Source organism: Aphanomyces astaci (assembly GCF_000520075.1).
Source record: "Aphanomyces astaci strain APO3 unplaced genomic scaffold supercont1.8, whole genome shotgun sequence".
In the NCBI taxonomy this organism is placed as follows: domain Eukaryota; phylum Oomycota; class Saprolegniomycetes; order Saprolegniales; family Verrucalvaceae; genus Aphanomyces; species Aphanomyces astaci.
In genome coordinates, this window is record NW_009798271.1 from 661,584 (window position 1) to 681,776 (window position 20,193).

Genomic DNA, 20,193 nt, shown 5'->3' on the forward strand with positions numbered 1-20,193 from the left:
GCCTGATCCACAAGCATGAAGAAAGCGAGAAAACCTTTGGCTAACTCGCACAAAATGGCCCGCGGCGCCACGATCAAGGTGAATCCACGCGCGACTGCACTGCGACGCGCGAGCAGCTGCGGAAGTCTCCCCCTTCTGGACGAAGCAATTCTGAAGGACTTGCTCAAAAATACCACATGGGCGGCTGCCCTCGTGCATCCTCCAAATGCACATGAGCCGGAAAGTAGCGACTTCCCCGCCACCAAAACAGCTTCCACGAAGCCAATTGCGTCGACCAACCAAGTCGAGATGGACAATAACAACGACGACAACATCATCGAAAAGATCGACGAAGTTGTGGAACCAGATGTCGTGCTCGCCATCAACGATTTGACGTCTACTCCCAACGAAGAAAACAATTACCATGACACGTGTGGAGACGCTAGCTTCGACTCGGACATTCCGGAGCTTCGAGTGGATAGCGCGCGCCAACGAGGCGGAACGACGCTATTGGATCGGCACTTTACCAAGCATTCGTTGAAGAAACTCTTTTCGCTTCCGTCGCTCGTGACGACCGTGTTGGAAAAACGAAAGAAACCACAAACGATGCCGTCCGTCCATCGTGATAATACGTCGCCTACAAGTCGCAGTGGTCGCGTGGTGGCGCTGCTGGAAGGGCGGCCGTCCAGCCCCCTGGCGCTCCTCGAAGACGACATGCCCCAGTCCCCCACGCATCGCAACGTGCCTGCGACGTGGTTCAACTCGCACCCAGCGTTTAATCGGTGCAAGTTCATCGTATGGCGCGGCGGTGTGCCTGGGTTCCACGTAAGCTATAACAACAGCGGCACCAGCCTCGTGGTGGATTCCATCTCGGGACCGTTTGCTTGGACGGAAGGCATTCGGGTGGGCGATTACCTCGAGAGTATCGGCGGCATGTCCGTCGCTGACATGGATCCCCATGCTGCCATGGGCATGCTCCGCATGTCAGACATTCCCACCGTACGATTATTCGTAGACACCGTATTGTCACTTTGGCCCTAACCTAATACGACTAGGTTTTGCGCTTGAAGTCGTCAAGCGTGGTTCCCAGCGAACGCTTCTTTGTGGTGCTGCACGACAACGAAAAGTTAGGAGTGACATTTACCTCGGATGGCCCTCAAGCCATTCCTGTCGTTAACCGCATCACCGACCGCAACGACACACTAGCTCGATGTTGTGGGCTCGGTTGTGGTCATGTTCTTGTGGCCATCAATGCACAGGACACGATCGCCATGGAACTCACGGCGGCGATGCAGTTGCTCGCAACCGTCAAAAAGCCAGCAACTCTCGAGTTTCGACGACTGTGCCCGACGCTGTTGACAGAACCCCTGCCGATCTCCATTGTACCCCCGACGCCAACGTCCATGACCCAGCAACGATATAGCACGTTTTTGTCTTCCCGGGGCACCGAAAGCAGCGTCGCCGGACTGGATCGGCTGTCGGTGGCGGCGACCACACTTGACGAAACTAGGGGCGAGATCTTCATCGTGTGGCGCTCAGGGCCCTTGGGCCTCACGTTTGTCGAATGTACGGACACGGGGATGCCGAAAGTGAACCGGCTCACGGGGAAAGGTCGGTCCCCTATGATCGACCGCGTCCAGCACGGGTATACGCTGTTGTCTATCAACGGCTCCGCGGTAGCACCGTACATGTTTGACACTACATGTGCCATTTTGGCCAAGACAGACAAACCTTGCTTGTTGCTCTTTCGACCACCCCCCCGACCCCCCCAGGAAAACAAGGCAACTCCTCCGTGGATGGACAGAACCAGTACCACCAGCACCACCAACAACGCTATACCTTGCAGCAGTCACAAGACGTCGCGACCCCGTATCGATCGATGTTATTCCCGACATGCACTCAAAGCAGAGTCCCAGCATCTCGAGTACGAACTGTTGTGGGAACAAGCCCCCCTCGGCCTCGTGTTCGGCACGGACGACGCCACGCCGTACATCAAGCGCGTCAAGGACGACTGCACTTTGCATATCAAACAACACCGGAGCATTCTCCTGGATGCGCTTGTGGCGGTCAACAACATGGCCACCAGAGGCATGTCGGCCTCCGATTTGGCGGCGATGCTCCGGTCCGCAACGTTCCCCACCGTGCTACGCTTCCGCATGTGTCCTGCCAACGCCCAAGCCTATGCCACCCCCGCCACGAATACGCTGACCAGTCCGTCGAATCATGCTATGCCAACCCCGCGTGACGATCTTGGCAAGAACGACAGCAAGAATTTGGCAAGCATGGATACCATCTCGGACGCGTCCAGCAGCGACGTCCTCGACGACAACGACGACGACGACTTCCTCGGAAGCATTTCCGAAGATCTAGACACGATGCAAAAGTTTGCCCGGTCGTTCAACGTCGTGTGGCATGGAGGGGACCTGGGTCTCACGTTCGAGTTCTGCGGGGGTGCGGTGGTTGTCAAGCGGTTGCTGCTGCAGGGGTGTGCGCGGCGGTCCAACATGGTGCAGGTAGGCGATGCCCTGGCGAGCATCAATGGTCGCCGCATCCCCAAAGATCAAGCATTCAAGGACACGATGGTGCAGCTGTTGGAGCTGCGGAAGCCCGTGATCCTCGGGTTTGAACGCGATGAAGTTATCACGCCGAACAATCATGGCCAACAAAAGGCGAGTCGACTCGTGCGAAACTACGAAGACGACGGCGACATTTTTGCCCAAGTAGAGGAACGAGGTGCTGCAGAAGACGAAAGTATAGATACATCTACTCGATTGTAACGTTAATGCAGTGAATATGACGTTGCGACCTTGCAACTTGAAATGTTATAGACGTTTGAAGAGTTGGGCAAGAGATCGTGCAAGTTTCAGATTGCTGTACCTAACGTAAAGTGCCACGTAGGTTAACGGTTTCAAGGACTCCAAGCCTTGTCCAAGGGCATAAGAACTTAATTATGGATTGTTCACCAGGGAATTCTCTACCTTTAGGGCTAACGTAAACAATCAATTTAAGACGCATCTGAGGAAGGCGGCTGGGGAGAACTTTCAAAGGTCCACGCTCGTTCAACATTTTTTACCTCTGAAACTTGGAGATTGTAGCTGGATTAATGGGGAACAACCTCATAGTACCAATTATATTGGGTATCGGTTCATTTTCAATGACTAAATCCACAAAATCCAAGCAAGTTTAATCCAAATTTGACAATCAATTTACGACGCACATTTGTATCTTGAAGATGGTATACCTATTTGCAGATAAATGTTTTGGTTAGGTTATCAAATTGTAGCATGATCAAATCCATTTCCATAGGTTATGCATTCACAAGTGTTCCATACCATAACGACTCGGACAAATATTTGCTGGATATGTGCTTCGGACACGCACTTAACCGAATTTACGCATTAAATGCGAATAGTTGTACCACAGGCCTTGTCCGGGTAGCGGCACGGCCTGCGTCCTACCTGCCGCTTTTCCCGACAAGAGGAATCGATTGGACATTCGGTGAAGTGCACGATTGGGGCTCACTCCTCGCCAAGGCACCGCCTGCACAAAATTATACACACGACCTCCGCTACGCTGCGGTGGCGCAATTTTGTGGGCGGAAGCTCTGTCGTCGCTCGCTACTGAAAAGCTGATCGTTCTTATGCGGGTTAATACAATACACAAGTATGTCCGAACATATTCCGTTCGGACACTTTCATTCGGACAAAATATGTTCCCCTTAAGTCCAATACAAATGCCAAGTATGTCCGACTGAAATTGTCCGAACGTGTCCGCAAAGTGATCATATTCACCCATATTAACCATCATTCCATTTTGAGTTGGGAATCCAAAGTGGTGTTTCGGAGGATACATTGAGATACATAGGTACAATACATCAACAAATATATCGTTCACATTCAATAGCTAGACTACGACCGAATCCACAAGCAAGAAAGGCTCCACTACGCCGTCTCCGGGCTGCTCATCGTTCCAAGCACTTCCGTTCGAATTCCTGATGTACCAACTACCATGTCGCATGAACGTAGGACGGGCGATCCTCCGTCTTTGAGTAATTTGAACCGTTGCATCATGTTATCGAGCGACACCGTCCCAGCGATCTCAAAACCGCTCAGTATGAACGGCTTGCTGCAGCTTCTCCAAGCAATATCGACCGCGACGATGTTGGTCCTGGCATGGAAAGGCGGCAATATGTTTTTCAAGTGCGTTGAGTGTATAAATTTGCACGGGTTATGCCGCGAAAATTTTACGACTTTTGATTGGTTCTAGCACATACGTCTTAAATTGATTGAATCTCTTAAATTCATTGTTTACGTTATTTAGAATTCGATAATGATGAAGCAGGGCGCCGGAGATATGCCCATGTTTTGAAATCAAATACTAGTAAAAGTTGTACTATTAGTAGTATTACTACGTATGTCAAAAATTGGCATTTTACGTTAGTGGAAACGACGCAACGGCTGGGGTAATTCTTTGTCACGAAATATCGTTCGATGGAACATTCCGCGGAATACTTTCAGTCCGTTCGATGAAAATCCTTCCAACAGCAATTTTGCCTCGAGTAACTGCCACACCTCATCGTAATGCTTACTCCACTCGTGTGAATGCCAAGTCTCATGCACATGCTTCACCGTTCCCGACGCCCTTCCATGCGCTACGTTCCTCCAAAGAAAGGCGGTGTCGAGGCTGCCATGGAACATCTGCACCAAGTCGACTTCTGTCACGTGCATGCAATCGCAAGTCGCACACCATCGCCGTCGAGCAAGCTGATGGAAGGAGGCGACAATAAAAATGTCCTTGCTAGGTCCAGCGCGAACCTTCGACTGTACACTGTCACGATGCAAAATGCAAAATCAGGCCGCAGTTGGATTGTGCGCCGTCGGTACTCGGACTTTGCGGCCCTTCGAATGCGTCTCTTGCAAGTGGTCCAGCCGTACTACTTTATGCTTCATTCCGTCGTGGACAGACTCAAGCTTCTGCCATTCCCCAAACGTAGCGCGTTCATCACGCGCTACGTCCGCCGCCACCGGGAAGAATGCTTCCTCGCGTACCTCCGCGGTGCCCATGTGCTCTTGACAAACCCTGACTATGGACTTGACGAAGACGTGAAGCTCCAATGTGCGTCGATCCTGCGAGGATTCATGGGGAGCCAGGATGTGATTGATCCGATGCACGTCGAGTACTTTTGTCGCGACGTGATTCCGCAATACGATCTCCACATGATCGATCGAAAATGCATTGCGCGCTGTGGTGTCCTGGACACCGTACTGGAAGAAGACGGACCTCATGCAGTATTGAGTGATGAGACCAGCAGTAGTTCCTCAACCTACGGGGACGTCGAGAGTAGCAGCTCCTGCATAAGCATAGCCGTGGCCGACAATGCTGTCCCCCCGCGCAGCATGTACTCAACGAAGGCTGCATGTACAATCAAACTTTCGTCCACGTCCAAGGCGTACGCAATGCTCTTTCCACGCAAGCTGGCAGCATGCCACCAAGGCGTATGAGTGTAGTGCATCAAGTAGCAGGGTTTGCCAACACCAGCGGAAGTGTTGCCGCAATCAAGTGATGGTACGATAGGCCCATCACATGCCAGCTCAGCCAACTTGTCTCACTATTAAAGAATATGCATTTTGTGGAAAATTCGAAACCATCGAGCCATTCTATTTATCGGCCAATTCGGCTTTTTTTCGGTCAAAAATAGAAATGGGCCTTACAATTCGCTCATACAAAGATAAAATAAAAAGGACGACAAAACGTTTTTGTCTTGAGACCTGTGAAATCCATTGCAAGATCCAAACGGCAAGCTTGAGATATTTCTGCATTTAGGCTCCTGGCCAATGTCGACTGTCGAACCTTCGCGCTATGGCCCTGACTTCCACTGCGTGACAGTGTCTCGGGACATGTTTGAGGTGCGCTCACACTACACGAATCTGCGCCCCATTGGCGGCGGGTCCTACGGCATCGTCGTTTCCGCCGAAGACACTGTAAGGAGCATGTCGCTGATGCGCTAGGCATTTGTCAATGGTACCCTTCCTTTTTGACGCATCTTGGCGTGTGTAGCTCCGCGGCCGCAAGGTGGCTATCAAGAAGATCACAGATGTGTTTGACGACCTCACGGACGCCAAGCGTATTTTGCGCGAAATGAAGCTGCTCAAGCACCTCGGCGCGCACGAAAACATCATCAACGTACCGCTGCATCTCACTCATGCTGCATTGTCCCTGTTGTTGTTGATTCTTGGCATGCGTGTCTTCACGTAGATCCTGGACGTGATTTTAATTCCCCCCAACACGACCAACTTTGACGACATTTACATCGTCACAGACTTGATGGAAAGCGATTTGGAACGCATCATCTCGTCCACGCAAACCCTGAGCGACGCGCACTTTCAGTACTTTCTGTACCAGATCCTCCGCGGCACCAAATTCATCCACTCGGCGAACGTACTGCACCGCGACCTAAAGCCGTCCAACTTGCTCGTCAATTCGAATTGCGACTTGTCCATTTGCGACTTTGGACTCGCCCGCGGCGTCGAGCTCTCGCACAACGAAGACCTGACCGAGTACGTCGTCACGCGCTGGTATCGCGCGCCGGAGCTGCTCACAGACTGCCAGAACTATGGCAATGCCGTCGACATGTGGGCCGTGGGGTGCATCTTCGCCGAGATGCTCAAGCGCCGGCCGTTCTTCACCGGCAAGGACCCGTCCGACCAGCTGCACATGATCGTGAGAATACTCGGGTCCCCCACGCCCGACGAAATGATGTTTGTCACGCATGAAGCAGCCAAGAAGGCCATTACACAGCATGGCTACTACCCTAAGGTACAGCAGACAGCATTTTACATTGGTTTCAAGGGTTACAATTTGATCGAGATGATGCTAGCGACCCCTCACCGAGTTCTTTCCGGAAGCCAACCCGCTGGCCATCGATTTGCTTGCCCGCATGCTCAAGTTCAGCCCTGACAATCGCATCACGGTCACCCAAGCGCTGGAGCATCCGTACCTGACCCAGCTGCACAACCCCGTAAGCCGTTCTATTTTGGTGGTGGTACTTTTGACGTTTAGCTCGTGGGCTATATTTGTAGGCGGACGAACCGGTGGCAACGTCGGCGTTCAATTTTGATTTTGAGCGCGAGTCGTTGGACCAAGGAGTGGAAATGCCCAAGAACGAGCTGCAGCACTTGGTGTATCTGGAAAGCATGGCCATTTTGAGCGCAGAAAACCAACACTTGTTGCGCTAAAGTTGTACTTTTAGTAGTAGTACTAACACTGTAACATGCACTCTGCCCTTTCGTTTGACACACGCTCTGATTAAAAAGACGTGTTTTCTGACATTTTTCGTGGCAGCCCTTAGGGTTGTATTCCACAGAAACTTTAATATCAATAATATTCTGACAGAGAATTCCCTTTTCAAATTGGAGGTGAGAACATCATAGCAAAAGATTTTGTTGTGACCACTGGATGCCACGATGGAATGGAAACTACATGTATTGATGGAATAACATGTAGGTAAAACTTGGACTATTGCAGTTGAAACTTTTTTCTGTCATAAAAAATTCGACGTATCTCATCATTGTGTCACTCTATTTATACTTCAAAGTATATGTCAGATTTGGTAGCCAAACACTCAAACGCTGTAATTTGAAAAATTGTCATAATATTTCTGAAAAGTTGCTAAAAAGTAATGTTTTCTGACATGTTTTGTGGCAGCCAGAGTGGCCCGACATTTCACTGTGGTATTAATACTGTATTTTCCCGTTTTTGTGACATCGATCCTGAATTCTTTTTACCAGGGTTGATTCGTACAGGTTCCACATGGTTATCGTGGTTAGTACCAGTACAATTTTTCACCAAGGTACTACGAGTATTGATAATTCGATTTCAAAACGGACTGGGGCTGCCAATCGAATCGACGAAGCATAATCGACACAATAATCGACGGACCGAAGTAGCCAATGAAATTTGCGGGAAAAAATACCACTCGACCAATCAAATTGCATGCATTGCCAAGCTTCTCCATTTCACAGAGTTCAACATTGTATCGGACAGACAATGAGTATATTTACAGTTAGTTAATAATGTGAAGTAAAATGACGTCTCGACGATTTCAGGTGGATTTGACGTCTACCAAAAATACCAAATTTAGCTTGAAAGCGCAACACAATGTACTACTGTAATGTAGACGGCCAGTTTATACTTCACTGAAAATGGCCAATGGTATCACTTGAATTCAGGAATAGCCAATCATAAGCAAAATCCGCCAACATATTTTAAGTTAACTGTAAACTGTGCACCATAAACCGTCCCTCCTATTTGGCCTTTGATTTGGCAGTAGTGTGAGTGGAAATCGAAGTAACTGTAAATGATCGCTAAGCCGAAGTAACTGTTGCTTTTGATAACCTGTATCATCGCATACCCTGTGTTATTATGAAATATGACACAGACTATACCAATGGATTCTCGACGAAACAACACGTGAAATTTAATTATGCAGGGCCAAATAACCTGCAACATTACATCCTAATCAAACAATACGTGCCACCTCATTTTCCCTTTTTGACGACATGGCTGTGTCAGCAGCGTCGGCGACACCATCGGAAGTCCCGACGACAAAGAAGCCTCTGCCTCAGTCCAAGAAGGTTCCCAAGCCCAATGCGTTCCTTGACGGGTTGCTCTGTTCGCTTGTTGCAATCGAGTGCGTCGTCATCTACAGCGTCCTCCCGCAACATTTGCTCGCCATGTTCGGTGGGATGCTCGTGGTGGTGGCGGTTGCCGTATGGGCGACCAAGGCGTCGTTCCGTGTCGTGGGAAGGTTCGTGTCCCGCCACTTCCTCAAGCATTTGGGGGACCCCCTCCGCAAGGAAGTCACGATGCGCAAGTTCACCGACCAATCGTGGCAATTGATGATCCATGGGTCGATGTCAGTGTTAGAATACGCCGTCATCCGAGACGAAACCTGGTGGAATGACACGACCACATGTACGTTGTCCCCATCCTGACAATATTCATGTCAACCCTTCCATTAGTGTGGAACCACAACAGCCCGACATGTGCCTTCTCCGACCAAAAATTCCTCACAAACTTTCTGTACATTACTCAACTTGTACGTGTCATTCGAGCAGCTGTATGAATATGTGGGCTTCACGTGTTCTTTCTTCACAGGCCATCTGGGTGTACACGGCGTTCTCGTGCAAGTTCCTCGAAGAAGTGCGCAAGGATTACTTGATTATGATGTCGCACCACGTCGTGACGATTGCGCTGGTCGCGTGGAGCTTTGCCGTGGGCTTCCTTCCCGTGGGTGTGCTGGTGCTGTTCCTGCATGACGCGTCGGACGTGCCGTTGGATCTGCTCAAAATGGCCAACTACCTCAAACTCGAAGACCGCAAGGGGTTCTTCCTCTCCGAAGTACTCTTCGCCGTCATGCTCACGGTGTGGGTCTACTTCCGCGTGTACCTCTTTCCTTCCAAGCTCATCTACACGGCGTTCTGGGAAAACCGAGAAGCATGCTGTTTGCCCCACGAAGCACACGACCTGAGTATCATCTTCCCCAGCCCCGGCCCTCCATCTTGGTTAGCATTCAGTTTGCTCCTCAGCTGTCTCTACGTGCTGCACATTTGGTGGACGTTTTTGATCCTCCGCCTCTTGAAGGGGGTGCTCACCAAGAGCGTGCACGATGTCGCAGAAGACGAGTACGAAGGCGCCTCGGATTCGGGCAAGGACGACTAACTATAAAGTACTAATCGCTAGCCCTCCATATGACATATAACTAGGTTGAACGGGACATGGTTAACTGTAAACCCATCCGTGTTTTGACTATCTACTAGTATACAGTACTTCAAAGTAATACAGTAGTCGTTGCGACAGCATCAATCAATCAAGTGCGAGGAGTGTACGCCCATGCCACCAACACTCTCGATAGCGACACCTGCATTTTGCACTTTTCGACTCGCAACGTCAGGATCGAGTTAGCACGACATGCGTCCGCAGTCGCCAGTTCCAACTAAGGTGGTGAAGAAGCCGCCCCATGCAATCCTTGACGGTTTACTCTCCGCGTTGATCGTGGTGGAGTGCATCGTAGTGGTTGGAGTGTTGCCCCTTGATCTGCTGGGGTTGCTGGGGGGGCTGCTTGCAGTTGTGGCCGTTGCCGTTGGGGTCACGAAAAGATCGTTCTGTGTGGGGGGACGATACATCTCCCAGCGATTTCTCAAGCATTTGGGCGACCCACTCAAGAAGGACGTGACCATGCGCAAGTTCACCGACCAATCGTGGCAACTGGTCATTCACGCGTCCATGACAGTGTTGGAGCTGTACGTCTTGCAGGACGAAGCGTGGTGGAGCGATACAACGACACGTACGTGCGTACTTGCAATAACTTCAGCGCAAACCAGGTCTGCTCTTTTGGCTGTCTGACCCCCCCCCCTGTAGTTTGGAATTCCGCCCGACCAACCTGCGATTACTCCCAACACAAGCTTATGACCACATTATTGTACATGGCTCAACTGGTACGAAAGATCATGCTCCTACCTGGTGGTTTATCGACCAAGCAACGTGGAATTTCACGCTTGAATCAATCCACAGGCTATTTGGCTGTACACGGCGTTCTCGTGCAAGTTTCTCGAAGAAGTGCGCAAGGACTACTTGGTCATGATGGCCCATCACGTGGTGACGATTGCGTTGGTCACGTTGAGCTTTGTGATGAACTACTTGCCCATCGGTGTGCTCGTGCTCCTTCTCCACGACGCATCGGACGTGCCGTTGGATCTGCTCAAGATGGCAAACTACCTCAAACTTGAAGCCCGCCAGGGGTTCTACATCACTGAAGTGCTGTTTGCAATCATGCTGAGCGTGTGGTTGTACTGCCGGGTGTACATGTTCCCAACCAAAATCATCCGCTCCAGTATGTGGGAAAGCCGAGCTGCCTGCGCTGTGCCGCTCGAAACGTGGGACTTCACAATTTCGTGGCTCGGGTTCAACTTGATGCTGTTGGCCTTGTATGCCCTGCACATTTGGTGGACGTTTCTACTGCTTCGATTGCTCTACAACGCGCTCAGCAACAGTGGGGTCCACACCGCCGCCGAGGTGGAGTACGAAGGCAGGTCGGATTCTGACAAGGAAGATTAAGTGCATTCATGTTGAGCTGAAGTTGTACAACATGCTAGGCATGGTTACAGTAGCCTTATTCACACTAAATCATACTTCGAAGTAGTTGGCGAGCTTGAAATCGAAACTCCACAGGTGGGGGATGTCATGTGTTTCCGCGTGATCGATTCGTAATCCGCACCTTCCAACTGCCACATTGATACTTGGTATGTGCACAAACGCATCTTTCGTTAATTTGGCTAGCCCCACGTGCGACTTTTCCGATCAAAAGTTCAATACCAACTTCTTATACATCGCCGAACAACTGGTACAGTACATACCTGGTCCACACACGATGCATCCCATCCTCTTTCTTACGCCATTTGGCCGTACACGGAGTTCCCGTACAAGTTTCTCGAAGAAGTGCGAAAAGATCTGTACTTGATTATGATGGCCCATCATGTCGTGATGATTGCGCTGGTCACTTGGAGCTTTGCCATAAACTACTTGCAAGGCGGAGTGCTGATGATCCTTCTACAAGACGCGTCGGACGTACCGGTGGCCAACTTCCTCAAACTCGAAGCCCCCAGGGTGGTACATCTCCGAAGTGCTGTTTGCAATCATGCTGAGCGTGTAGTTTACTGCCGGATGTACATGTTTCTTGCCAAAATCTTCTACATCAGCGTTTGGGAAAACCAAGGGCCATGTGGTTTTTTGCCCCATGAGGGGATGGACTTTTCGATTTGGGGGGTCTAAAATCGAATATTCAGTAGAATCGTGCGCATTCGATTCGTTGTTGGCTGGCATTCGGGAACATTGACTTGTAGCCAGCGCATCTACAACATTGCGCCTGTTGTTTCCATCGTAATTTCTTGCATTTGAAAGTTCTTTGCATGGCTACATGCGCCAGCTGTGTTCGGAACATGCCAGTGGATCGATTCCCTCAAATCGCCACACCTTGCAGCCACGTCTGGTTTGACCTTGCTTGTGTCAGACCCACTGGAAAGGGGAGTTGCGACGTCGTCCTTGTAGTTCTTCCAGCGAAGGCGATACCGAACCGGGGGGCATGGGCGATATTGGAGACGATACTCGCCGCAATATGTCAGACGATCGGCGGCGATGCCCAGGACTCCTCACCGCCACTGACGTATGGTCGTCGTCGTCTAAAAGCGCCACGTAGCCATCTTCTCCAGCATACATGTCCGTGTCAAAAGCAACGTGGGGCTTGTCGCTTTCAAGGCCAAATCGACGCAAACCGCACACCAACACGAGTGTGACAGAGGCTGTCCAGAGCATCACACACCCGAGGTAGAGGAGGTTGGTGGCCCACTGGAGGACCCCCGTGCCGCCACTGCCGCGGTGTTTGTAGAGCAGGCCAAAGCTGTGTATGTGCCGGCCATGTCCGTAGATGTCGTCTTGGTTGCGAGGCGCGCCGCCGACCCCTCCCATGAACACACCCCACATGCCACCGATTAAATGGATGGCTATGGTTTGTTGCAGGGGGATGTCCAGTGCCTGAAGCCAAGGGAGGTGAGATACCACGAGCACGATGACCGCAGCCGACGCGCCCACAAGACATGCCACGTACGGCTCGGCCAACGGTCCAAGACTTCCAATGGCCACCAAAGCAGCCGCAGAGCAAGTGTGGACGGCGTCGGGGGAACTGCGAGACTTCAACGCATGGTGGTTGTTTTGGACGAAGAAGTCGATGGAGTAACCGACGAGTCCACCCCCGGCGAACGCCAGCGTTGGATTGACGAGGCAAGCAATTGTGGTGGACACGTAGTAGTTGGCGGGCACGACCAGAACCATGCGATTGACCAGCAGGCTGCACGTGCCAAGCCAAAGGGTCATGGTACTAGCGGAAGCGTAGCTGGAATAATGAGGAAGTGGTTTGACAGGTGTGGTGGATGGTGTTGTGGAAGATGGCAAGGCCAACGACAGGACTAGAACCATTGTGCCTGCGACGACGTGGAGGACCCCACTGCCACCAAAATCCACGGCGCCGACACCAAAGACTGAATTCGACGCGCGGGGATTGAACCATCCTTCGTCAAGCCAAGAACACCACAACACAGGTGGATAGATCACAGCCGTGCCCAGGAGAGCGGCGATGCTAGCGACAACGTCATGCTTCGAAGCAAACGCGGCGGCCAGCACGCCGACAATCGTGAGCGAATACGACCAGTAGCTCAGAGTGGACGCAATGGATATCGTGTGAGAAATCTCCAAGTGCATTCCGTAGTAGATGGTGGCATACGCTGCAAATAGGACAGAGCCGGGAACGAGGTTGGCTAGGTGGATGGACGTCGCGATTTTAACGGTGGCATGTACGTCTTCTGGACGCTCCGAGGTTGGAATGTACGTGGTCAACAAGTGCCGTGGGGAGATGGGGGGTCGTTGTCGGTGAAGTAGGACACGTCGAAAGAGGTAACCAACGTGCATGGTGAGAACAAGGGCAAACGAGGTATGCAAGATCAATGCTCCCAATGTCGTGGTTGTGGCAATAGTGCTTCTTTGTCTGCTGGCGACCAACTGGCTCAATATGGCCGAGAAGTCAACACCATCGTCGAGGAACTCTATGAGTATGGGTGGAGCCATGTCCATCCAGCCGCCGATGCCGACCGTCGCCTTGGCGCTAAATGGAAGTTCAAACGAAATTGAACAAAAGTGCATGTGTTCGACAATTTCATTGGCCAATCATATTGCTGCACGGCTGTACGTATTGTACAGTGTACTGTCTATCTGCTATAATTCGGGAATGTACTGTACCTTTAATGTACGAGTATGAGACCGTACATCTTGCAATTTGCGCCAGACGCCGCACCACACACATGACGTCGCGGAAACCAGAGAAGCGCAAGCAGCGACGGACACGGGAGAACGATGACGACGATGATTCAGAGGAGTACCAAGTTGGAGCGGCTCTGTCTGCATATAAGAAGCAGAAGGAGCAAGGCGCAGCCGGTGGTGATGCAGCGGACGACAAGGTAGACGACGACCAGGTCGCAAAGGAAGCGTTCGAAGAGCGCTTGCGCGCCAAGGACGAAGAGTTTCGGAATCGCCGCAAGAAGTTCAAAGAGGAGTCCCTAGATGCCAACGAGATCCGTGAATTGGCGACACGAGGTGCTGTGTCGGACAAGCAGCGAGACGAGCGGCTGGACGAGATCAAGCTGGCGCAACGACGCAAGTACTTGGAACAGCGCGAAGAAAAGCTCAAGAAGCTCGTGGAGTCGTCGATCAAGGACGAGCATTTGCTGTTTGGTGACGAGAACCTCACCGAGAAGGAGCGCAAGCAGCTCGAATTGAACGAAACCATCTTGGCGATTCAAAAAGCTAAGGCCAAGGGCGACAAAACGTTGGGGTACCAGATCCCGGACGCGGCCGACCAGTACGACGAGAACGGCGACCGCGTCGTAAAGAAGGATGAACTGTACGACGACGACGACGACGAGGAAGAGGTCAAGACGGAACAGGAGCGATGGGAGGAAACGCAGCTCAAGAACGCGACGCGGCAGGGTCTGTACGGCGCCAAGGACCGCGCGCCCGATGAAACGTTCGAGTTTGAGTTTGACGACCAGATTGAGTTCATCTCCCAGCGACTCATGGCGGGCGAGAACGTCACCCCGGCCGACATCAAGGACGCGCGCAAGGCCGCGGACGAACACAAGCACCTGGACATGCAGGAGAGCCGCAAGCGGCTGCCCATCTACGCGTACCGCGACGTGCTGCTTGAAGCCGTGCGCGATCACCAGGTGATCATCATGGTGGGGGAAACTGGCAGTGGCAAGACGACCCAAGTGCCCCAGTACCTCCACGAAGTCGGGTATTCGCAGTTGGGCAAGATCGGGTGCACGCAGCCGCGGCGCGTCGCGGCCATGAGTGTAGCCGCCCGTGTCGCGCAAGAGATGAACTGCAAGCTCGGCAACGAAGTCGGGTACAGCATTCGGTTTGAAGACTGCACCAGCGACAAGACTGTGGTCAAGTACATGACGGACGGGATGCTTCTCCGTGAGTTTCTTACCGAGCCCGACCTCAAGTCGTACTCTGTCATGATCATCGACGAAGCGCACGAGCGCACGCTGAGCACAGACATCTTGTTTGGGCTCATCAAGGACATATCGAGGTACAGATCCGACCTCAAAGTGATCATTGCGTCCGCGACGCTGGATGCGGAGAAATTTAGCGTGTACTTTGACAACTGCCCGATCGTCAAGATCCCCGGACGTATGTTTCCCGTCGACATTTTGTACACGCGGGCACCCGAGGCCGACTACCTAGACGCCGCCATCGTCACGGTACTCCAGCTGCACATCACACAGCCCCTGGGGGACATTCTCGTGTTTCTCACTGGCCAAGAAGAGATTGAAACCGCCGAGGAGATGCTGCTGTTCCGCACACGGGGGCTTGGGTCCCGCATCCGGGAGCTGCTGATCCGACCCATCTACTCGACGCTGCCGTCCGAGCGCCAGGCCCAAGTATTCGAGACAACTCCCCCCGGGGCCCGCAAGGTTGTGCTCGGCACCAACATTGCCGAAACCTCATTGACCATCCCCGGCATTTGCTACGTGATCGACGCCGGCTTTTGCAAACAAACCAATTACAACCCCCACACGGGCATGGAGTCGCTGCTCGTGATGCCAATCAGCCAAGCGATGGCCAACCAGCGCGCCGGTCGCGCTGGCCGCACAGAGCCCGGCAAGTGCTTTCGACTGTACACGGCGTGGTCATATCAGCACGAACTGGACGAGACCACCGTGCCCGAGATCCAGCGCACGAACCTCACGTCCGTGGTGCTACTGATGAAATCGCTCGGGATCAACGACTTGCTGCACTTTGACTTTATGGACCCACCGCCGGAGAAGTCGCTTATCCGGGCGCTGGAGCAGCTGTACGCCCTGAGCGCACTGAACGACCGCGGCGAGCTAACCAAACTCGGGCGGCGGATGGCGGAATTCCCCCTCGACCCGATGATGTCCAAGGCCTTGCTGGCGTCGGAAACGTATGGCGTCGTGGAGCAAGTCCTGACGGTGTGTGCGATGCTGAGTGTGAACAACACCATCTTTTACCGACCCAAGGACAAGGCCGTGCATGCCGACAACGCTCGGCTCAACTTTGCGCGGGGCGGCGGTGGCGACCACATTTCGCTCATGAACGTGTACAATCAGTGGGCAGAGACACAGTACTCGACGCAGTGGACGTACGAAAACTTTGTAGTCGCGCGAGCGCTCAAGACAGCGCGCGACGTCCGCGACCAGCTCGCCGCCCTCTGCGACCGCGTCGAGATTGAAAAGTCGTCCAACGAGCAAAACACGGAAGGCGTGCGCAAGGCGCTGTGTGCCGGGTACTTTTACAACACGGCGAAACTGGATTCGTCGGGTGCGTACAAGACCATCAAGCAGACGCACACGGTGCACATCCACCCGTCTTCCGTGCTGATTAAGCTCGAAGAGATGCCGCGGTGGGTCGTGTACCACGAGCTCGCGTTCACGTCGAAAGAATACATGCGCCAAGTGATTCCCATCAAGGGCGAGTGGCTTGTCGAGATTGCGCCCCATTATTACAAAGCTAGGGAAGTCGAAGACTCCACCAACAAGAAAATGCCCAAGTTGATTGGCAGGGCGTCGTAAACAGCGAGGAGGCAAAAATATCACTATGTAGTTTTGGGGATTCGTGGTATGGTAGTACTAGTAGTACAGTACTTACCATTTTGCGGTTAATTTCGAAAAATATCGGGTACTATTATATTTCGTGGAATCCCATTTAACATGGAGCTTGATTATATTTCGCGACTTTGGCATTTAATTTTCGTGGGAACGACGAATTCACTATTATTCTCTCAATAGATTTCGTGGACTGCCAGTATATTTCGTGATTTGCTCAGATAAATTCGCAAACATCCATATATATTTCGTGATGAGACGTCCCTGCGTAGGTAGTATTTGTTACATTGTCTCATTCTACGATGCATTTCGACTTTGCCATGCATGGTTGTACATACTTGAAATCCCCTCATACTATTGAACCCCGCTGTAGTCCACGATGTGACTTCGACTTTTCATGGCGTTTTGATCGACTCGCTTCGCTTCTATTGGCTAAAATACGTAGTCCTTTCAGCCATACAAATTCGTCCAACCTCGGCGCCAGCACATTTGACCTACAACTGGACTGCCACCCTGTAAGTTAGGTTGTTTCTTACGACTACAAATCTATTCGACGAGGGTGATGTTGTGTCCAGCGACTTGACTACGTACCGGTAGTTGGTGGACTTCCTGGCCAACGACAATGCGTCCGCGTGCAAGTACAGTACAATTTATGGGACAAAACACATAATACTACGTTAACACCAACACATACGTTCATGCTGTCGACAGCTCGTCGATGGTCGGAAGCAGGGGAATTTGAGTTCGCGCCGCTTTCGACATGGATCGCGTAAAGGGAATGTTCTTGCCAGAGACAGTCATATTGTCCTTGCCCAAGACGCACTTTGGTAGTCGCACAGCAGGGAGCTTTGGGGTCGACAGCAGCGTCATGAACTTGTCGAGGAGGTTCATAACTTCCGCCATGAAATCATCTCGTTGTGGCGATTGCTGCATGCTTGGCCCTGCGTGTTTTGACTCTGAATGGCCCGCGCTAGTCACGACCAGTCGAACTGTCAATACAGTCCTGGATAGCCGGCGACTCGTAGTCTTCGGTTGTTATGCATGCCATGGTGATGGACGAGATTCACTCTCAACCGTCTCTGTGGCGAATCTTGGCATCTTCAACCTAGCCGATGTACTGTAAAGCGTACAATATGTATGTACAAAACAACATAATGTAAGTATACTTTGATTGTACGACAACAGTTGTACGAAATATGGCATCAAGATCAAGCTGGTGCAACATACGGATAATGTATCCGACCTTGCGATTGGAAAAAAGACCCAACGACCATGCCGCTGCCAAACGTGTCGACATTACCGATGGACAGCCGCGTGATTCTCCTGGAGCATATCAACTTGAGTACTCAAGAGGACGGAGATGCCGCAAACTCGACGAACCTCTTCTACCTCGATGTGCTTGGATGCGCGCGAGATCCACGCGTGAAGTGGATGGTCCATGCCAACATTGGGTTGAGCCAATTTCACATCTTGCCCAATCAGCCCGTGAGTCAGAGACTCGACGGCGAAATAGGCCTCTTCTACCCCAGCCTCGACGAGTTTGAAGCGCATTTGGTTAGCCGTGCGTACCCGTACGTGTCCACTCTGTGCAGCTCACGGCATCGCACTGTTCCCTCCACCATTCGTGCCTGGGACTTTGCAAATGCCACGTCCAAATATGATCATCTGCAGGTCACGTGCCCGAATGGAAACACGTTCCAGTGCTTCCAGTCCCCTTTGGACTATTTCGACGTAGTCGGAGCGATCGGCGCGCAACCTGGCGAGCGCGCCTTGGGCGTCGGAATGCCGTACATCAAGATTCTTGTTCGACCAGGCGTTGCTGCAGGCATTGCTCGCTTTTACGAGGCATTTCTCGGGGCCGCCTGTGTCGTGACGTCCACCGATGCACAAGCGGTCGTGTGTATTGTGGACTGCGGGGCCACTCAACGTTTGATTTTTGAACAAGTCCAAGATGAGGCTCAGCTGCGACCGTACGATGGACACCACATTTGCATTTACATTGCCGAGTTCGAGGCCGCGTACAGTCGCCTGCATGGGCGACACTTGACATGGAACAATCCACTCTTCGAAGATCGCTGCGATACGTGGCAAAATACGCAAACACACCAGCAGTTTCGCATTCGGAGCATTGTCGACCCCGAGTCCGGTACGGTGCTGCTAGAGTTGGAGCATGAGATTCGACCAGTAGACCACTCGAGATGCCCGCTGTTTGCCAACTCAAACCACCATTCGGTAGACTAAGCCAAATTTATGTATGGCATCCAGTGAATTGGACATACTACATGTACTGTACCAGCTAGTACTGTTTGTGATGGAAAGTATTAATATGTACTTATACACTATACGGTATATGAAGAGCTGTACAGTATACTGTGTGCGACAGTAAGTTATTACTACGTACTACGTAGTATTAATAGTACTTACTGTGGCACAATTGAGCTGAATACAACTCTTCATATACCGTATAGAGCTGTATACAGTTCTTCATATACCGTATAGTGTATATGTATTGCGACAGGTGATATTTCACAACCAGCCGACACTCGTTCTCAAAAGTTTGTTAATCCATTGCGCAATACAAATTTGAAGTATATTCAACATGCAAGTAAATATCAGTTATTACAAGAAAATTACTTCCTCTGTTCCAAAATTGTTGTCCGACTCAGAAAGTTGGCGTACTCCTCCCATCATTTAAATTTGGAATCCTGCAAATATCTATATTGTGTGCTTTTGTTAATGTATAATGTTAAAAGGGTGGCTCTGGCTATGCCACTGAATGTACGATGGGTGTATGAGTGGTAAATCCCCGCATGACCATAATCGGCAAAAGCTGCAATACAATAGAAGCCTGGGGCCCCGTGCATCACAATGCTATGTACTCGACGTCATCAGTTATACTAGCGATCGACCAAATATCACAAACCCTCATACATGGAGAAGAATGTGCACTGTGGCCCTTACTCCGTCAAAAAAATCAAGAAATTCGACTTTTCTCAATTATAATCTGCAACCTCATTTGGGTGAGCTTACTAAGTACCAAGCCACAGAAGTCAATAGCTACAGATTTGTCCACCCAGGAATAAAACGAACTGAAAAAGTACTATATAAGGCAATGTTTGGACAAATAACATTCGGTCACAACTTGTAAAAATTCTCACGAACGTGCATTTTCTCAGCATCATCCCAAGTGGTAACTCATGGCGTATTTCAGGCGACTGTACTTGTTGGCCTTCGTAAGCACCGGTTTTATAGTGTTCGAATGAGCGCGGAACATCGCGGCTTTTAAGCAACGATGCAAAGTACATAGGCTTACTCCTGCGACGCATCGTTCAGCTTAGATTAGATGTTGCATCGCACCTAATTGCTCGGAGATTGCGCGAAGTGTTGTACGATTGGCTTGTGGAATTGCACGGAGTTTGGCCTTTATTTGGGCTGGAGTGAAGGCCTTCTTTCGGCCAACTCGACCCTTCTTCTTGCT

General features: G+C 51.3%; 10 protein-coding genes across 11 annotated transcripts; 8 read left to right on the forward strand and 2 right to left on the reverse strand.

Moving 5' to 3' along the window:
• The first annotated feature begins 29 nt into the window (after positions 1–29).
• On the forward strand, positions 30–2,793 carry H257_04672 (hypothetical protein). Its single transcript, XM_009829267.1, has 2 exons — positions 30–978; positions 1,035–2,793. The coding sequence occupies exons 1-2, from the start codon at positions 55–57 to the stop codon at positions 2,754–2,756; spliced, it is 2,646 nt and encodes an 881-aa protein (XP_009827569.1). The 5' UTR covers positions 30–54; the 3' UTR covers positions 2,757–2,793.
• A 1,763-nt stretch (positions 2,794–4,556) lies between these two features.
• Positions 4,557–5,634, forward strand: H257_04673 (hypothetical protein). Its single transcript, XM_009829268.1, has one exon. It carries the CDS (start codon positions 4,581–4,583, stop codon positions 5,478–5,480), a length of 900 nt encoding a protein of 299 aa, XP_009827570.1. The 5' UTR covers positions 4,557–4,580; the 3' UTR covers positions 5,481–5,634.
• Positions 5,635–5,740: 106 nt separating this feature from the next.
• H257_04674 lies at positions 5,741–7,276 on the forward strand. 2 transcript variants are annotated; one of them, XM_009829269.1, is made up of 5 exons: positions 5,741–5,960; positions 6,037–6,162; positions 6,235–6,795; positions 6,857–6,997; positions 7,059–7,276. In XM_009829269.1, the coding sequence occupies exons 1-5, from the start codon at positions 5,814–5,816 to the stop codon at positions 7,212–7,214; spliced, it is 1,131 nt and encodes a 376-aa protein (XP_009827571.1). In that variant the 5' UTR covers positions 5,741–5,813; the 3' UTR covers positions 7,215–7,276. The 2 variants fall into 2 exon arrangements, with proteins under 2 accessions (XP_009827571.1, XP_009827572.1); XM_009829270.1 differs by having other exon boundaries at positions 6,235–6,997.
• A 1,257-nt stretch (positions 7,277–8,533) lies between these two features.
• On the forward strand, positions 8,534–9,839 carry H257_04675 (hypothetical protein). The gene is made up of 3 exons (XM_009829271.1): positions 8,534–8,952; positions 9,000–9,076; positions 9,136–9,839. Exons 1-3 carry the CDS (start codon positions 8,538–8,540, stop codon positions 9,697–9,699), a joined length of 1,056 nt encoding a protein of 351 aa, XP_009827573.1. The 5' UTR covers positions 8,534–8,537; the 3' UTR covers positions 9,700–9,839.
• An 86-nt stretch (positions 9,840–9,925) lies between these two features.
• On the forward strand, positions 9,926–11,189 carry H257_04676 (hypothetical protein). Its single transcript, XM_009829272.1, has 3 exons — positions 9,926–10,324; positions 10,399–10,475; positions 10,552–11,189. The coding sequence occupies exons 1-3, from the start codon at positions 9,949–9,951 to the stop codon at positions 11,092–11,094; spliced, it is 996 nt and encodes a 331-aa protein (XP_009827574.1). The 5' UTR covers positions 9,926–9,948; the 3' UTR covers positions 11,095–11,189.
• Positions 11,190–11,478: 289 nt separating this feature from the next.
• On the reverse strand, positions 11,479–13,701 carry H257_04677 (hypothetical protein). Its single transcript, XM_009829273.1, has one exon. The coding sequence runs from the start codon at positions 13,657–13,659 to the stop codon at positions 12,043–12,045; it is 1,617 nt and encodes a 538-aa protein (XP_009827575.1). The 5' UTR covers positions 13,660–13,701; the 3' UTR covers positions 11,479–12,042.
• On the forward strand, positions 11,503–11,920 carry H257_04678 (hypothetical protein; the record flags this gene model as incomplete). The annotated part of the gene is made up of 2 exons (XM_009829274.1): positions 11,503–11,659; positions 11,880–11,920. 2 exons carry the CDS (start codon positions 11,503–11,505, stop codon positions 11,918–11,920), a joined length of 198 nt encoding a protein of 65 aa, XP_009827576.1.
• A 167-nt stretch (positions 13,702–13,868) lies between the features above and the next one.
• Positions 13,869–16,830, forward strand: H257_04679 (hypothetical protein). The gene has a single exon (XM_009829275.1). It carries the CDS (start codon positions 13,887–13,889, stop codon positions 16,680–16,682), a length of 2,796 nt encoding a protein of 931 aa, XP_009827577.1. The 5' UTR covers positions 13,869–13,886; the 3' UTR covers positions 16,683–16,830.
• Positions 16,831–17,411: 581 nt separating this feature from the next.
• H257_04680 (hypothetical protein) lies at positions 17,412–17,763 on the reverse strand (the record flags this gene model as incomplete). The annotated part of the gene is made up of 2 exons (XM_009829276.1): positions 17,412–17,656; positions 17,715–17,763. The coding sequence occupies 2 exons, from the start codon at positions 17,761–17,763 to the stop codon at positions 17,412–17,414; spliced, it is 294 nt and encodes a 97-aa protein (XP_009827578.1).
• A 190-nt stretch (positions 17,764–17,953) lies between these two features.
• H257_04681 (hypothetical protein) lies at positions 17,954–19,011 on the forward strand. The gene has a single exon (XM_009829277.1). It carries the CDS (start codon positions 17,988–17,990, stop codon positions 18,954–18,956), a length of 969 nt encoding a protein of 322 aa, XP_009827579.1. The 5' UTR covers positions 17,954–17,987; the 3' UTR covers positions 18,957–19,011.
• The last annotated feature ends 1,182 nt before the right edge of the window (positions 19,012–20,193 follow it).

Coding starts and splice junctions, on each gene's coding strand:
- H257_04672 (XM_009829267.1), top strand. CDS start 55: ATGGCCCGCGGCGCCACGATCAAGGTGAATCCACGCGCGACTGCACTG. Junction 979..1,034: donor GCATGTCAGACATTCCCACC/GTACGATTATTC, acceptor TAATACGACTAG/GTTTTGCGCTTGAAGTCGTC.
- H257_04677 (XM_009829273.1), bottom strand. CDS start 13,659: ATGGACATGGCTCCACCCATACTCATAGAGTTCCTCGACGATGGTGTT.
- H257_04679 (XM_009829275.1), top strand. CDS start 13,887: ATGACGTCGCGGAAACCAGAGAAGCGCAAGCAGCGACGGACACGGGAG.
- H257_04673 (XM_009829268.1), top strand. CDS start 4,581: ATGCCAAGTCTCATGCACATGCTTCACCGTTCCCGACGCCCTTCCATG.
- H257_04676 (XM_009829272.1), top strand. CDS start 9,949: ATGCGTCCGCAGTCGCCAGTTCCAACTAAGGTGGTGAAGAAGCCGCCC. Junction 10,325..10,398: donor GTGGAGCGATACAACGACAC/GTACGTGCGTAC, acceptor CCCCCCCTGTAG/TTTGGAATTCCGCCCGACCA. Junction 10,476..10,551: donor TATTGTACATGGCTCAACTG/GTACGAAAGATC, acceptor ATCAATCCACAG/GCTATTTGGCTGTACACGGC.
- H257_04674 (XM_009829269.1), top strand. CDS start 5,814: ATGTCGACTGTCGAACCTTCGCGCTATGGCCCTGACTTCCACTGCGTG. Junction 6,163..6,234: donor CGCACGAAAACATCATCAAC/GTACCGCTGCAT, acceptor GTCTTCACGTAG/ATCCTGGACGTGATTTTAAT. Junction 6,998..7,058: donor TGACCCAGCTGCACAACCCC/GTAAGCCGTTCT, acceptor CTATATTTGTAG/GCGGACGAACCGGTGGCAAC.
- H257_04681 (XM_009829277.1), top strand. CDS start 17,988: ATGCCGCTGCCAAACGTGTCGACATTACCGATGGACAGCCGCGTGATT.
- H257_04675 (XM_009829271.1), top strand. CDS start 8,538: ATGGCTGTGTCAGCAGCGTCGGCGACACCATCGGAAGTCCCGACGACA. Junction 8,953..8,999: donor GTGGAATGACACGACCACAT/GTACGTTGTCCC, acceptor CCCTTCCATTAG/TGTGGAACCACAACAGCCCG. Junction 9,077..9,135: donor TTCTGTACATTACTCAACTT/GTACGTGTCATT, acceptor CTTTCTTCACAG/GCCATCTGGGTGTACACGGC.